Source organism: Urocampus carinirostris, chromosome 1 (assembly GCF_059441175.1).
Source record: "Urocampus carinirostris isolate Australia breed hairy pipefish chromosome 1, RoL_Ucar_1.0, whole genome shotgun sequence".
NCBI lineage: Eukaryota > Metazoa > Chordata > Actinopteri > Syngnathiformes > Syngnathidae > Urocampus > Urocampus carinirostris.
The window spans coordinates 75,694,599-75,712,326 of NC_142349.1; the positions used below are offsets into that span (position 1 = coordinate 75,694,599).

Sequence of the window (17,728 nt, forward strand, 5' to 3'; positions counted from 1 at the left end):
CTACTGAGGATAAGCAGTGCAGCTGATGAGATGAGATGAGAGATGACCTAACTGACTAACAATGACAAAAAGGATGCGCCTGTGTGTCTTAAAGTCTCAGTATGAATGCACATGCTCTGTGATGGGTTTAGAGTTCAGTGAAAGGAGACGCCGCAGAACAGACAAACTACACACCAGGCCGGTCCGGTATAAAATAGTGGAAAAGTTCAAAGTGTTGTGGATTGTTGTGGAGTCGGCTTGCATAAGGAACGCATTAGGATAGAAAAAGGGGAAATTTCAACTTGTTTACCCCGTGTGCAAATGTCGGCGAATATTATTATTAATGATCGCCTTGGACGAAAGACTAGCGTTCGTCCTGCCAAGATTTCTTGGCAGGGAGCATGCCGGGTCAAACCGACCCAAAACAATTCTTGGAAGCCGACACCAATCAGTTCTTGGAAGTGACATGAAGATTACAAAAGGTCCTGTCTTGTGGCGTGCATGAACGCATGCAAGGGGGACGGGCGAAAACTAATACCCATGTTGTATTAGGATATAAAAAGCCAATTGTCTCTGAAGACGAACGAGACTTCGAGATTTCTCTGGACGAGGTTCAATAAACGAACTCTCCCTCTTATGCCACGACTCCGCTCCACCTTGTTTTTCAAGTATTACGCGTTATATATTGTGGGGCAAATTGATCGGGCTGTTTCCACAATCAAAAAAGGAACGGGAAACAAAAAGAGCAATAATATAAAAACGGTGAGAGCGTAAAACCACTACAAAGTTACCATGACCTGGCCATCCCCTCTAAAATTTTGGCCCAAACAAGGAGAAAACTAATCATAAAAGCAACCAAGTGGCCCTTAATCACATTGGATGACCTGGATGAATACACTAACACCGCCACCCTTCTTCCTCGGCACCTTCGTTACACATTCCTTACACTGATGCCTCCATTGGAAATATTTCTGATAAACGTGAATTTGATTTCAATAATTTAGTCGTATTTAGACTATAAGTGTATATGTTTTTTTTAGTTACTATTTGAATGTGTTTTTAGTGCTCAAGAAGATGTTTTATAGCAATTTAGAATCAACTTGTAGGCCAGAACAGATTAGTTTTCCATTCACTCATTACACGAGCGATCTAAACCCGATCCTGGAACGATTTAAGATCGTACAAAAAAGCTTTACTGGTGTGTAATTTTATATACAGTGAGAGTTTGTTCCCTTGCTGATTTTGTGGGTTGGCCAACTAATAAAGACATGAAGATCTTATCTGTTGATAATACAAAAGAAATGTTGTAATATAACAAAATTACAATGTTTGTCAAATTGATTAACAAAAATCAATGAAAATAACCGTTCACCATTAGAAAATCGCCCACATTGAGAACATTTTGGGATGGTATTTTTCAGTCCCTCATGGTCTTGAAAAACACTATATAAATGCAAACCATTTATGATAGAATAGAATATACTTTTACCGACATAGTTACAAAATGGGTTAACATATTGTGACTGACAATGAAATTTGGCATGACAATCCATCTTCAAAGTCAGGTAAAGGAACAGAGAAGATAAGGTTATAGTTATAATTGATACAATATTTACACTAAAATAATTGCATGTAAGATGTTACATACAATTGAGGTTTGTGTAATATGCATTTGGTGAATAGTCATCGTAGTGCAAAAAAGTTGTCAGCATTGTGCAAAACATGTGACAGTATTTTTATAGATAAGCTATAAAAATTAACGGAAATTATTTAAAGGATGAAAATATGTTTGAAGGCAAATGGACATAGACATACTATAGAACACTACACTATTTCGTTGCCATAATGGGAAATATTATAGACTAGAGAAATATTGTTAGGGAACTATCGTGAAAACACTACAAAGGAACTAAGGTAAAGTTTGATTTTACAGCAAAAGTGTTGCACTAACGATGTTCTTGAGTTTTAGAATTTTGGTTCTTGTCTCATTTGGACTCAACAACCCGCTGAGGAGAAAATGGGATCAGGGAAAGGTAGCACTAATAACGATGATGAAGATATTACATGGGATGAACAATGGTAAGTGAAATACCAATTTTTATGATATTAAAGGAATATGTCAACAATAAGGGCGTTACAGGTGAGATGCAGAAAAGTTTTGTGTTCATATTCGGCCGGTATAAACCATAACCATGATAGGTAAATCTCATCTTATCAGCTACACCGCTTGTCCTCAGTGGGGTAGCAGGAATGTTGGAGTCCATCACAGCGATCATCGAGCAGCGATTGGAGGACACCCTGAATTGGTTGCAAGCCAATTGCAGGGCACACAAAGATAGACAATTAACTAGATCATTCACACATAGGGACAATTTGGACCAGCCAGTCCACCTGAAATGCATGTTTTTGAAAGAGGTAAGTAAACCGGATAGCCGGAGGAAACTAACGTAAACAATGAGAGCATGCAGGCTCCGCACAGGAGCCCAGTGGCTGGCTTGGAACACACACACCTGTTCCCAGGTCCTTAGTAATGCCGCACACGTGCTGGCCACTGCGCCACCGTGCTGCACACACATATATATATATATATATATATATATATATGTATATATGAAACAATTTTAAAACTGAACTATCAATAATGATAATATGATAGGAATTTTGAATTCCGTGTACTAGCTTGCTAAAAGATTTATAGATCTTGGCAGAGATCTAAGAACCCCTGAAATTTAGTGATACAAAGATCGAAGTTATGAATCGGTGACAAATATAGTAGATATCTGCGTATTCATTCAGTTTTGATCATCGAATTATTAATTTATTTTCTGCATTTGTAGATAGTAATTGCGAATAACAGGCTTGTCTTTTTCCATTTTTCTACTTTCTGTACTTTTCTTTAACATCTTAGTACAACATAATTCGTGATATCAATCATCAAAGCAAATGAGCCGTTTAAAAGCGAGATCTCTTTGATGAATTGAACAAAGAAAAAAGCCGTTTGTCTAATAAAAAGACTGACCTTCGCTCGACAAGAATTACCAACAACAATGACGTAATCTCGAAGCGACGAGATCTCATTAGCTAAGATCGGCGTGCAGAAAAATAAAACTCATACAGCAAAACCAAAATAACGATAAGGCTTGTAATGCGTTAAATCTTTGTTAAAGAGTAACTAAATGACAATGACAACTTAAAGGGAAACCGAACTAATCATTTCTTGTTGAATATGCGAATAGCAAAAGGGTAATAACTTTAAGACATGTAGTTTTGCTCCTGATAAAGCAGGGACGAAAAAAGCAATGAAGATGACTAAAAAACCGTCCATAATTTTAGTGTTCATCTTCTCGTTCGTAAATGGACAAATTCAAAAGAGGCGTAATATGTAAAGATTATTTCCTTAGTTGTTCTCGTATTCAATAATAGATTACTCTCAATAAGATAATGCAGGTCATTTGAACCATTTCAAATAATCAAAATTTTGAAAGAAGTTTGAAAATGACGACAAATTAACACAGAAAAGAAAAATTCGAGACTAGAAATCATTAATAACGTAGCTGAAGCTATTTCAGTCACTGAATTAATTTTTTTCTTTTAAACAGGAAAAAAGAGAAACAAGTATTAATAGTCGGACCAGATCATGTTAATTTGTATAGCCTTAATCACAAGGGATCTCGAAAGGCTGCTTAAAACAAAGACTAATGCGTAAAAACTAAGATTGTTGCGCGGAATAAAGATTATGAAAATAAAATAAATACGACTCAACAAGATAATTCATAAGTGACAAGTATGTATTGCTTTATATTGAATCAATATCATTTTTTTGAGAATTTTTTTTTAGATCTTTTGAGATTTTTGATGTTTAGTGTGAGGGTTTGGAATTTTGACAAATTTAGCTCAAAGGAAAATTGAAAGGACAATTGATTACACACTGAATATTTTTTTAGAATGAGTGTTACGATTGACAAATGATAAACAAATGTGTAACAAATACTGACTTATGGTTTGTGTAAGTTAAAAAAGGAAACGGTGTCTATGGAAGAGCATTTTTAGAAGACAATGAGAAACTGATCAATCTTGAAGAGGGTCATAGGAAATAAAAGTAACGGATTAGTCGATTTCGAGACATATCATGCCAATTTAAAAAGAATTGCATGGGAAATAAATGGATAGAAATTGATTAAACTAAGATAATGTCTACTAGTACTTAAATTTAGAGAAAAATTTAAGACATTGAATAATCCGGCCAATTTACAAAAAAAAAAAAAAAAATCCCACTACGTAAGCACAATGGAATTAACGAGACTCTTAAGTGCCAGTGAATTCCACAAAAAGACTCTTTTCTTTTTGAAAGTCAGTGCACTCTCCAAAGGACATATCAATCTGTCAAAAAGAGGTCATAGACAAAAATCATTTGCTGAAAGAGACAAAGACATCAGTCATCCATTATCTGCGCCGCTTATCAACAGCGAGGCCAAGGTAGTGATATGGAGCACATCCCAGCTACGCTCATCAACAACGAGATCAAGGGGGTGATAGGGGCACATCCCAGCTGCTTTTCACAGCTAACAGGAGATTCCTGCAGTCGTTGCCAGTGGAATTGACAAAAAAGTCAATAAAGTCATTTTGTGTTTGACATGGACACATTTTTGAAAAAGTATTTTTGATGGGCTAAAAGCAACATTCAAATGGTGAATGTAATGTGGAATAAGCAAATCAAAAGACTGAAAGACAACAACATTCAAGAATACGTCTGCTTGAAGTTATATAGAGTCTTGTTAATACAAAGTGTAAATGTATTTGAGGAAGATTGATAAATTCATCTTGCAAATTTATAAATGTGTCTTATTTCACTGGTATTCATAGATAGTGAACTTAGGTTTTAACTCAGGGGGGAAAGTTTTGAGACATTCAGTAAAATAAAAGTTAAAACCTAGTTTTGTCCGCAATCGATGAAAAATTGTCTTCTGAATAAGCTCTCCATATAACTGTTTTTTGAGATTCAAATTACGAAATTTGGACGGATAGAAAAAATATTATACAAAAGAAATGTTGTAATATAACAAAATTACAATGTTTGTCAAATTGATTAACAAAAATCAATGAAAATAACCGTTCACCATTAGAAAATCGCCCACATTGAGAACATTTTGGGATGGTATTTTTCATTTTTGGCAAAATCATTCACTTTGAGCGTGAATTACCTGCTTTCTTTGCAAAAAGTTATTTTGAACAAATGTACTTACTGAAAAGATAATATATCGGTTATGATTTTTACAAAAGGCAAAACAAACAATAAAAACGTCTTTTCTTGGGTTAAATTGATAATTTAACAATCTACCCTGGTCATCTGCCTCAAGGGGAATGGCCAGCAGCAAGATAACACATTGAAAATCAAAAGAAAATGCAAATTAAAAGTGCATACAAATTTTTTTTCTGAATATGATCAATCCACAAAAGAGAAAACACTCAATCACTCAAATCAGGGTAAATGATTCTGACAAGGATAATGGTTAAACTGATTCAGTGACTGGATTTAGTGAAAAAGCAAAATTTGAAATTTAGAACTAACAATTTAAAAAATAAATTGTTTATCTTCGAGTTGGAATTTTGGGATAAAATGCTCAAAATGGATAGGGCAACTTATAGTGGGGATTTTGATTTTCACTTATAATAAATATAAAGACAACTTAAGAAAATATACAAATCTATAAATGAATTTGTTGTTTTTTTTTTTATTTGTTTTGAGCCATGAAAGTCTCAATAGGGGGGGAAAAATAGGCATAGCATAAACTATTAAAAAAGAAAAAATTTAAGTATCCTTTTTCCATCTATAGTTTTCCCTGAATATTCAGTTCTATAGTATAGATATATGCTTATCTCATCCATACAGGAGAAGGTGACCCCTGCTGATCAGATGACGGAGTTCTGTCAGCCCAGGGAGCGTCAAACTTAACTTCTTCCCAAGGGCAGCGGTCAGGACTCTGGGGAGTGTGCCAACACTCTCGACATCAGCTATGTCTCCTACACACGTCCGCATCGAGGCCGTTATCATCTACAAGCAACACGTCATCACGCCAGGAGGTGTGGGGATTCTAACGGTGGCCATGCTCATGAAAAACGGCATCAAAGCCGCCAATAGTGCCCTAATCTATTCTCCCTAAAGAATAGGTATCGGACTCCTCAATGATATCTAGAGAAATGGTGGTCGTAAAAGTACCAAAATAAGATTGTTTTGTTGAAAACTTTGGACTTTGCGGACTGCTTTGCTACATTAGTGTCAGCCTACCACACATCACACAATTTCATTGATAATAACTAGATATTTCACAAGTCTCACATACTTGCACATCGGACCCCTCAACTATAAACATAGTTACTGGGTTAATCAAAATTAACACTGATTAATTGATTGATTCTTTGATTGAAATTTTTGTTTATTCTCTAACACAGGGGTGTCAAAGTCAAATGGACGGAGGGCCAAATAAAACATTTGGCTACAAGCCGAGGGCCGGACTGTCCAATCTTTACTGAAACCAAGATTTAACCTACTGAAAACACAACAAATATATTACAATATGATTGTATCAATAAAGCAATATTTTCTTATGACTCTGTCAGTCATTTTTAATTTCAGCAGGCACAAAATACAAATGTCCTTTATAAAAAAAAATCATACCATATCTCATAACAACAACTCATAACCATTTTCTATCATTCAATCATCTGAAATTATTAAAAAGAAATATTGCCTCGAAATACAATAAAATAAAGTGCAAAAATCTCTTGTTACTTAAAACCAATAGCAATCAACACACTGGACCTCATCTGTCCTGCTCAAATGTACATTGACTTTCCTTTCTGGGCTTTCTCTGGGTTAGTGTGAAAAAAAGGAATGACTGATTAACAAATAATAACAATCAAAAGTCATTTTCTCTGCTAAATAGGAGACAATTTTATCAAAAGACTGTTGTCCACATCAAGATCTATTTTCCACGAAAAGCCGAAAAACAAGAAACACTCCCAGGACAGAGTCGGCAAACAAAAACAACATAGTCAACATAGACAATAAAGCTTTAAAATTCCAGAGGGGAACAACAAAAAACAAGACCTTCTTTATGTGCATATTTAACTTTTAAACTTGAACGGAGTAAAAACTTCAAATGTGTAATTGCACAGGAAACATTACTGTATTATTACTGTATTTACATACATTTATATACAGTACTGTATTACTACAACTCTACATTACTTGTTTGAGGCGTGTGTTTTGTTTCATGATGCCGTCTAATATTATACTCTTTCATCACCGCCACACTTTCTCCACATAGCAGACACACAGGTTTTCCAGCTACCTCCGTGAACATGTACTCCAACTCCCACCTTGTTTGAAAGCCCCGGTTTTCAGTGTCCACCTTCCGTTTAGCCATTGTTGATGGGTATCTGTGGGCTAATTTTTGCTGTTATGCTAATGACTGCTGCTGATCGACTGCTGAATAAATCAAACCGCCTCCCGCTTTGCTCCCGCTCGGCGCGTCCCCGTTGCATTGTGGGAAATGTAGTATTCATGCGTACTGCGGGCTGCTGGCTTGCAGCGGCCTGCGGGCCGGATCTAATAATATTTTGATATCGTCACGCGGGCCAGGTAAAACCCTCTCGCGGGCCTAATGTGGCCCGCGGGCCTTGACTCTGACATATGTGCTCTAACAAATACTTGCTAGGTCAAAAAACTTGACAATTGAGCTAACATAAGAGAATAACGTTTTTTCACATGAATCAGATCATAGAATGAACGTATTATGATAAGAAAATATATCTTATCAAGGTTTTTCTGATGCGTTTCAACATTAGGTCTCAAACTTAATGAAGGAACAATCAGGGTAACAGGCGATATAATATTTTTGATTTTGGGTTTTATTCCTATAGTAAGACATCCACACATCTTATCGATACCGGTTGTCATATTGCTATCATTTTAAAACAAAATTTTTCTTAAGGGTTTTGGAGGTTTGTTTATGCATACAATTTTTTGATAAATTGGCACCATGCATTCTAACCTCTTGCCTAATTAGTGATGCTACAGTTTCGAAAATGATTTTGGGGATCTTTTCATTCTGTTTATCTTAATTCTCGCGGTCTCCATCAATGACCATATAGTTAACGATTGCTTAACTGGAGATTTTTTCTTCACTTTAGAACTTTTTCACCTTTTTGTTTTTGTTCGTTTTAGTTGGCCAACTTTTGTATGTTTTTGTCCGTTTTTGTTTTATCCTGTTTTTCCAGCAAGAGACATTCTTTGGAGGCGATAAAGTTTTTTCCTTTTATGAAGTGTTTTTGCTTCTCCGTGTGATTACCAATCTATTTTTTTAAATTCTTCGAGATTAACAACAGGGGGGAAATGTCAGGTTTTCAATGTAAATCTCTTGATTTTTCTGTCTCAAGGTAATTAGCTTGTTTTTATATTACTAAATATAAAAACAATGTTTCTCATATAAACACACACATAAAGTAACGTTTCAACAATGAGTGTAATTATATCTCTTGTACTTTTATCAATCTTGTATTCTTTTATTTTGAAGTCGTGTTCTGGCTCTGTACCGATTCCTCTGACGTCACGAATAAACTTTCCCTCTCTCTTTTCGGGAACTCAGCCAAGAAGGCGCGTGAGTTTTTTGCTCCCGCCATCATGTAAGATTAAACTATATACGTGTATTTTATCTGTGCAAATATGGCCACAAAATAGTCATAATAATGATTGACTTTAACATATATGTATTCTAACACGGAATAAGAATTTGAAGTAAAAGACGAAAAACAAGTGATTTCATTCTAAACCTCATGTTTTGGGGGTGTTTCTCTGCCAAAGGCACCGGGCTACTTCACTGTATCAGTGGGAAGACGGATGGAGCCATTTACCGTGCAATTCTGAGGGACAACCAGAAAATGGGCCGTGGTTAGGGCTTTCAACATGACAATAACCAGAAAGGTACGACAAAGAAAACCAGGGAGTGGCTCAAGAAAAACCACGTTAAGGACCTAGATCCAATTGCAAATCTCTAGAGGGAGCTGAAGGTCCGAATTGGTAAGCGACAGGCCCACCAACCTTAATGATTTAGAGAAGATCTGCAAAGAGTGGGACAAGTAACATCCTGGCAGCAATGTTCCCTGTCATTTTCCTTACGGGTCTGAGCGTTCACACAAAATCGGTGAGCAACGCTTGAAACAACCGAGAGCAACGGCAATCCCAAGTGTGGCAACTAAATTATTATCAAACATGTCCAAAAGTTGACATCACGGAACATTTTGCTCCGGCAATGCAGAATTATTTTTCACTTTTGAATGAGTTGACTCATGTACTACTGCAAAGGTTGTACAAACGTCAGTTGTTTTTACAATTCTTTTCACAATATTTCCATTTCTTCCATGTCACGATTGCTGATTCAGGGCACCTGTGCCTGCCCAATTGGAGCCAACAGCCATGAGCGCCGATTGGTTCAAAGACTCTTCTTAAACCCCTGGCTTCCAAGAGGAAGCCGTCATACCGTTTGCGAACCTATGCTCCCAGCTAGGCAAGCTCATACCTTCCGACATTTTCCTGCCCTGTTTTTCTCCTGCCTGATACCTGTTGCCGACCTGTTTCTGCCCTGCTCTTCCATCCCGACCGCTGCAAACCTCTCATAGAGGGTGAATTTATTAAAGACCGTCAGCGCTCAGAGATTTTTATCTTACAAAATCTGGCCCACTTTCTAAAAGTAAAATTTGCTTATTTAAAGGATATATTTTAAACATATTCATTTTCTTTATTATTCTTTCTTTTTATGTCTCCGATTGTGAGAGTTGGATTTCATTTATTAAACTCACTTTTTTGCTGCTGATTGTTATGTTATATTGTTTACCTTTTATTGGTATTGCACTTCTAGGGAGATGCAACAAATATTACAACATTGTATGACACTACTAATGGTCTGTTCTTCATTAAACTGACTCGAAAGCGTTCTCCATACGGGCACCGGTGCTGTGGAACGCTCTTCCCCCTGAGATCCGATCTGCAACCTCAGTGGAAATATTTCAATCTAAGCTTAAAACTCACTTCTACTCTATAGCATATGAATAACCTATACTTTTCGTGGACAATATTTGTGATTGCAACATCCTTTGCTGTCTGGTAATCCTGGAAGGGGGATACCACATGTGCGGTCCTTTCTCAAGGTTACTTAATTTTCCTCGTGTCGAGGTTATTTTTGAGTTTTTCCTTTCCCTCATGTTGGTTCCAGATCAGGGGATGGTGTCATAATAGTCTGAAAAAAATATTCTGTGTAATAACCTGTGAAGTCCTTTGAGACTCTTTGTGTTCAAGGGTTATACAAATAAATAAAAATGACTTGACTTGAATACCACGATTGGCTTTGCACACGTTCATCTTCGGCTCTGATTTCAATACACACCTTAAATGTGAACATATCTAGGTTGGGAATTCATTAGCTAACCAATGTGTCAGTCTACATTTAAATCGGTCGCTATTGGCTTTTGTTTCATTTTTCTTAAACAGACCTTCATAAGTTGTCATGGGCTGATATTACTGTAAAGAAAAGCTTGCACTTGGCCAAGAGTGATGACAATCAAAAAGTCAGAGACTCAAAGAAGTAAAATGAAAATGTTATGGAAATAAAAGTGACCAACCTGCTCTGTTCGACACGAATCGTAGCTCCTTGCTAATGCTAACTTGGTTTAGCCGTCGATCTTCTCGCTCGTTGTCATCTTGAAGCTCCTCTTTCAAATTTCCTTTCCATCTCTCGCACATTTTAGCCAACTTTGAACCTTTATTGGGTTAAATGAAGTTTGATGGAGTTTTATTGTGCACACAATTGGAGCGAAACACCACGAAGGCGCAGACAATGTCAACAGTGATGGTTCTTCTCTTCTTCTCGGATGGCATCTATCTCTTTGGTGCTCTATCGCCCCCTAGCATCATACCATCTGACAGTTCCACTCTGCTGTGTTGTTGGTGAACGAAAAGAATTAATGAGCCGGCTCCCTCGAAATGCGCTCACTCTCTCTCTTTTCTTTCTGCCCCTCTCTCTCTCTCTCTCTCTCTCTCTCTCTCTCTCATCCATGTAAAAGATTAAATGAGGCCAAGGTTCACCTCATATTGAAAATATAAAGGCAATGATTGCAAAAGATGGACGGAGTCCTCTTTAAACTCAACATGAACACGATGTATTTAATCCGAAGAACCCGCTGGGGGCTAAAGGTGCATGCCCGTTTTAGTGAGCCGAGCCGAAAAAGCCGCCTCTTTAAAAAGAGAAGAAATTCCCATCACTATTCAGGTGGCAAAGCAAAGTGAGAAGGGAAAGGTATTCTGAAGTGCGTCCACTAGACGGCGCTCTCAACGGTTGCTTGAAATTTCCTTATCTGTTGTTAGAAAATGTCTTGTTCCAAACAACATTCACACCAAATAGCGCTGCATGAAATACACCAAAACCCATTTTTTTTGTTTATGGGTGCAATATTTTCAAGTTTTGTGTGTTTTATTTCTATTTTTTTAATTGAACATTTCATCATCCCAAACCTAACGGGTATGAAATAGCCAAACAATACAGAGTCATTGTCAAGTTTAAAGGAACAGAAAGTGCTGAAGAAATATGGAGAAAAGGAAATTATATGAATAGGCAAAGTAAAAACAAAAATTCTATGTTTAATCCAATACGAGGGGAGATTCTTAAGTCAATTTTATACATTTGAGTAATTGGGAGTGCTCATCAAATATAACAGAAATATGAAAAACGATTAATGAAATGAAATGAAAATGTCAAGTCAAGTCAAGTCAAGTCATTTTTATTTGTATAGCCCTAAATCACGAAGAGTCTCAAAGGGCTTCACAGATTGTTACACTATATTACACAAACTATTTTCAACCGACAAGAGGAGTAGGTTATTCGTATGCAATGGAGTAGAAGTGAGTTTTAAGTTTAGATTGAAACATTTCCACTGAGGTTGCAGATCGAATCTCAGGGGGAAAAGCATTCCACAGCACCGGTGCCCGGATGGAGAACGCTCTCGAACCAGCAGAAGACTTTTTTGCTCTCGGGATCATCAGAAGACCAGCACTCTCAGATCGTAGGCTTCGGACCGGGACATAGTGGCAGATCAGATCTGAAAGATAAGAGGGAGCAAGTCCATGTATGATTTTGTACAATACTAAGAGAACTTTGAAGTCACATCTTTGGCTAACTGGGAGCCAATGCAGGTTAGCCAAAATCGGTGTTATGTGATCGTACTTTTTTGTCCTGGTTAAGAGCCTCGCTGCGGCATTTTGTACTAGCTGAAGAGACTTGATTCTGGACTTCGGGAGACCGGAGAGTAGTGCATTGCAGTAATCGAGACGGGAGGTAACAAATGCATGAATTATTGTTTCCGCATCAGACTGAGACAGTATTGAACGGATTTTAGCAATGTTGCGAAGATGGAAGAAGGCAGTTCTAGTAATTTGCTTTACATGCATCTCAAAGGATAGATCAGGGTCAAATATGACACCTCAATTTTTAACTGAGTCACTCTGTGTGATGTGACATTTGTCAATGTTCACAGCAGTTTTTGAGAATAAGTCCCGGCATTTAGAAGGACCAATGACTAACATTTCAGTCTTTTCAGAGTTAAGACGCAAGAAATTGAGTGACATCCACTCTTTTATCATGCATTTCTATAGCGCTTTTCAAGTCAATGACTTCCCAAAGCGCTTTACAATGTGCTCCACATTTCCCAATAGCGGCCTTGCAGCCATGTAAGGCGCTAACCTGCTTATTGGGGGTATTAGGGGTTCAGTGTCTTACCCAAGGACACTTCGACATGTAACACGGACGAGCCGGGATTCGAACTGGGATCCCTTAATCCTAAAACGATCGCTCTACCTCCTGACCTACTGTGAAATACCACGGTGTTGGCTGAGCCAGGTCGGGATGGGGAAAAAAACACCGTCAATTCTCAGGAAGAACGCGTCATCGCTGACCGATGTTGTTGAACAGAGTATAAAAAAGCTGAACGTCTCCCAGACGAACAGAACGCTCTATGAACGCTGATGTACGGGTGAAATAAACTGCGTTTCCCTCTCTATCATGTTTCTACACTGTTTCTGTTTTGGGGCAACGCCCAACGACGTCCTCTCCAAAATAAGTGGCCCCCGACTTGGAAAATCGAACCTAATGACGTTCTCTTCTTCTCGAGACTTTCCTGGCTAAAAAAAACGCGCAGTTGAGGTAAGGAAGAATTTTAATTGTTCCTCGTTTCAATTTCGTTTGTCTAGACAGTGGATTGAAGCGGAACAAAATAAAAGTGAAACAAGAGCAGAGATTGTTGTGGTTTAATGGAGTCAAAGCTTGACATAATGAGGACACATTTGTTTAAGACAGGAAATTCCAGGCTTGTTTCTCCTGAGTTTAAATGTCAGCGAGTATTATTAACAATAACAAATAAGAACTCTGTTTTGGACACTGATGAACATCAATAAACAGCTTCTCCCTCTCCTGCCAAGATTCCTCTGAACTTTGTTTATATTTCTGGGGCGAGGCAATAAGGTCTGCTCTGAAATACTTGGCGCCCAACGGAGGGTAAGGGAGAATTTTAAATTGTCCTTATTTTATTTTGTTTGTCGGGAGACCTGAATTGAAGGATGAGAACGGGAAAGAAAAAAGGATCAAGTGCAGAGGTTTTGACAAGAGAGCCATATTAATCGTGCACGTAGTGTTTTCCTTAGTCTGACCCAGCTCGGATAGCAGCGAAAGATGTAGAGTTAAATTGAGTTGATGCTTAATCCTCAGTCACACCCCGCACAGGATTTAAGCGAGGGAATTTTTTAAACATTGTCTAGCATTGCTATTCCTCGCCCAGGAATTTGGACGACTGTCAATTGCGAATAAAAAAGCAGTGGCGCCGGGAAGTTTTTAATAGGAGGGACGGTTGATTCCAGTCCGTATAATTGCCCTGAGATATGCGAAAAAGCGGTGATAAGACATCGTCACGGCTGCATTTGACAGTTCAAGATTAGGCAATCTATAAATGATTCGTACTGGAGGTAACTTTTGGTGTGTCTCTTTAGATTGATTGGGGGTGGTGATAGGGCTCACAGGTTGTGCTTGAGAAAAAGCGCAGTGTGCCTCGCTTTGCCATTCTTGCAATTCTCGCCGGTTTTTCCGGCGTTGATTATTGGGCAGTTAATCAGATGGTATTATTATTATTAAGATAAGATTGCATAGAAAAAGCGATAAAAAGAATGTGTGTGCGTGAATGAGATTTACTGAGAGTGTGTGTGTGCGATAAGCCCTCACAATTTTTTGTATGTGCGTGCACGCGTCTGCCAGATTTAAGTGTGCGCACCTCCAGGACTTCCCAAACCGTGAAGTGTGCGTGTTGACAGTTTCCAGCTGTTCCTCTGCTAAAAGGAGTGAATGGTATTCTCTCTCTCTGTTTGATATTTAACTTTTAGGGTTGCTCACTTTTATGACACATGGCAATAAAATGTTCACGCCCCATGACCAAGCCGCTGGCTGATTGGTCCGCGGTCGTCGTTTCAAATTTCCCAATAGTCCTTCGAAGCTTGGTGATAGGTCATCGCCCTCCGGACAGAATGGGGCACGACACACACATCCTAACACCCCAGGCGAGGTGATAAGTCATTGTTATCTGTGTCTAATAAAAAAGACGGACCTTCGCTCGACAAGAATTACCAACAACAATGACGTAATCTCGTTAGCTAAGATCGGTGTGCAGGAAAATAAAACTCAAAATAACGATAAGGCTTGTAATGCGATAAATCTTTGTTAAAGAGTAACTACATGATAATGACAATTTAAAGGGAAAAAAGTTGCGTCCCCAGCATAAATGACGTGGGGAAATGAAAACAATGAGTGTATAATACAAGATAACTATACAGAATAGTTTAAAAAGAAAGAATATTTGAGTAACCGAACTAATCATTTTTTGTTGAATATGCGAATAGCAAAAGGGTAATAACTTTAAGACATGTAGTTTTGCTCCTGATAAAGCAGGGACGAAAAAAGCAATGAAGATGACTGGAAAAACGTCCATAATTTTAGTGTTCATCTCGTTCGTAAATGGACAAATTCAAAAGAGGCGTAATATGTAAAGCTTATTTCCTTAGTTGTTCTCGTATTCAATAATAGATTACTCTCAATAGGTCATTTGAACCATTTCAAATAATCAAAATTTTGAAAGAAGTTTGAAAATGACGACAAATTAAGTCAAGTCAAGTCAAGTCATTTTTATTTGTATAGCCCTAAATCACGAAGAGTCTCAAAGGGCTTCACAGATTGTTACACTATATTACACAAACTATTTTCAACCGACAAGAGGAGTAGGTTATTCGTATGCAATGGAGTAGAAGTGAGTTTTAAGTTTAGATTTAAACATTTCCACTGAGGTTGCAGATCGAATCTCAGGGGGAAGAGCATTCCACAGCACCGGTGCCCGGATGGAGAAGGCTCTCGAACCAGCAGAAGACTTCTTTGCTCTCGGGATCACCAGAAGACCAGCACTCTCAGATCGTAGGCTTCGGACCGGGACATAGTGGCAGATCAGATCTGAAAGATAAGAGGGAGCAAGTCCATGTATGATTTTGTACAATACTAAGAGAACTTTGAAGTCACATCTTTGGCTAACTGGGAGCCAATGCAGGTTAGCCAAAATCGGTGTTATGTGATCGTACTTTTTTGTCCTGGTTAAAAGCCTCGCTGCGGCATTTTGTACTAGCTGAAGAGACTTGATTCTGGACTTCGGGAGACCGGAGAGTAGTGCATTGCAGTAATCGAGACGGGAGGTAACAAATGCATGAATTATTGTTTCCGCATCAGACTGAGACAGTATTGAACGGATTTTAGCAATGTTGCGAAGATGGAAGAAGGCAGTTCTAGTAATTTGCTTTACATGCATCTCAAAGGATAGATCAGGGTCAAATATGACACCTAAATTTTTAACTGAGTCACTCTGTGTGATGTGACATTTGTCAATGTTCACAGCAGTTTTTGCGAATAAGTCCCGGCATTTAGAAGGACCAATGACTAACATTTCGGTCTTTTCAGAGTTAAGACGCAAGAAATTGAGTGACATCCACTCTTTTATCTCAGTGAGACAGGCCTCCAAATTTCCACAGTTTAGAGTGGAAGATTCCTCCAACGGAAGATATAGTTGAGTGTCGTCTGCGTAGCAGTGGAAGCTGATATTGTACTTGCGAATAATATCACCTAATGGAAGCATGTAAATGTTGAAAAGTAGGGGGCCGAGCACTGAACCCTGCGGAACACCGCAGGTAACATTAAAGGGCTCAGATGTCATTTCACCATATTTAACACAGTGCGTCCTATCTGAGAGGTAGGATCTGAACCACGAGAGGACGGTTCCTGAGAGACCAATCCATTTTTCCAACCGTTCTAGTAGGATATTGTGGTGCACTGTGTCAAAAGCAGCACTAAGATCCAGCAGCAGCAAAAGTGATGATGCGCCAGAATCCATTGACATTAGGAGATCATTTGTTACCTTGATCAGAGCTGTCTCAGTAGAGTGGTTAGCCCTGAATCCAGATTGCATGGATTCAAAAAGGTTATTCTCCGATATGAAAGCATTCAGCTGCTGTGCCACTACTCTTTCGAGTACTTTAGAGAGGAAAGGTAGGTTTGACACAGGTCTGTAATTACTTAATATTTCTGGATCAAGGTTGGGTCGTTTCAGTGTGGGTTTAATAACGGCGGACTTAAAAGCTGCTGGAACTACACCTGAGGAGAGTGATGTATTTATAATATTTAGAACTGAAGGCCCAAGGACGCTAAAAAGACTTTTAATAAGTGAACCTGGGAGAGGGTCGAACTGGCAAGTTGTCGGTTTGGCCGCATTCACCACTTGTTTGAGATCATCAAGTGACAGTTCACTAAAACCGGCCATTTTCCCAGGGCAGCCACCCTGTCGTGCATCTGTAAATTTCAGTCCTTTAATACGTGTGGTACTAACAATATCTTTTGCAATTTCTTCCTGTATGCATTGAATCTTCTTAGTGAAGAAGACCATTAAGTCCTGAGCAGAGTGTGTCGAACTGTCTGCGATAGCCTGTTGCCTTGTAAGCGATGCTACAGTGTCAAAAAGGGCTTTGGGGTTGTTCTTTTGAGACGCAATCACCTTCGAAAGGTAGGCCGATTTTGCAGAGGCAAGGGCCGCTTTATACTTTAACAAGCTGTCACACCAGGTTTGATGGAAAACCTCAAGCTTGGTAGCGCGCCATTTTCTCTCCCATTTCCTGCATTCTTTTTTAAGGGCTCTAGTTTCATCAGTAAACCAAGGTGTGCATCTTTTAGGACGTGATTTTAGTTTTATGGGCGCTATTGAATCCAGCACACTAGTCAGGGTGGTATTGAACTCATTCATGAGTGAGTCAATCGAGCCATTGTATTTAGGAAAGGACGCAACTGCTCCAGGAAGGAGTTCAAAGAGCTCAGAAACTGTGCCAGTGCTTATATTGCGTCCGCTAAATCCCTCAGCTTTATTAAGTCTACATTTAGTTAGCACCTCAAATGTCACTAAATAATGATCAGAGATAACAGTAGTACACGGTAGAACCATAATGGTTGAGGTTAAAACTCCTCGAGTCAGAATCAAGTCTAGCGTGTTCCCATTTTTATGGGTTGGCAAGTCAACCAGTTGAGTAAAACCAAATGCATCAATTAGAGAACTAAACGCAATAGTAAGTGAACTG

The 17,728-nt window shown here is 38.5% G+C and overlaps 1 protein-coding gene across 3 annotated transcripts in view; it reads right to left on the bottom strand.

The window, feature by feature from the left end:
- The window catches only part of LOC148376966 (uncharacterized), a 58,205-nt gene that overhangs the window by 3,892 nt on the left and 36,585 nt on the right, over positions 1-17,728 (bottom strand). Inside the window, exon 1 of one of the 3 annotated variants that reach the window (XM_088351100.1) lies at positions 10,657-10,896. The exons of the other annotated variants lie outside the window; for them this stretch is intronic. Coding sequence (XP_088207226.1) covers positions 10,657-10,777 — 121 coding nt within the window. The 5' untranslated portion in view covers positions 10,778-10,896. Of the gene's footprint in view, positions 1-10,656; positions 10,897-17,728 lie in introns of those variants that run through there. 3 annotated transcript variants of the gene reach the window in all.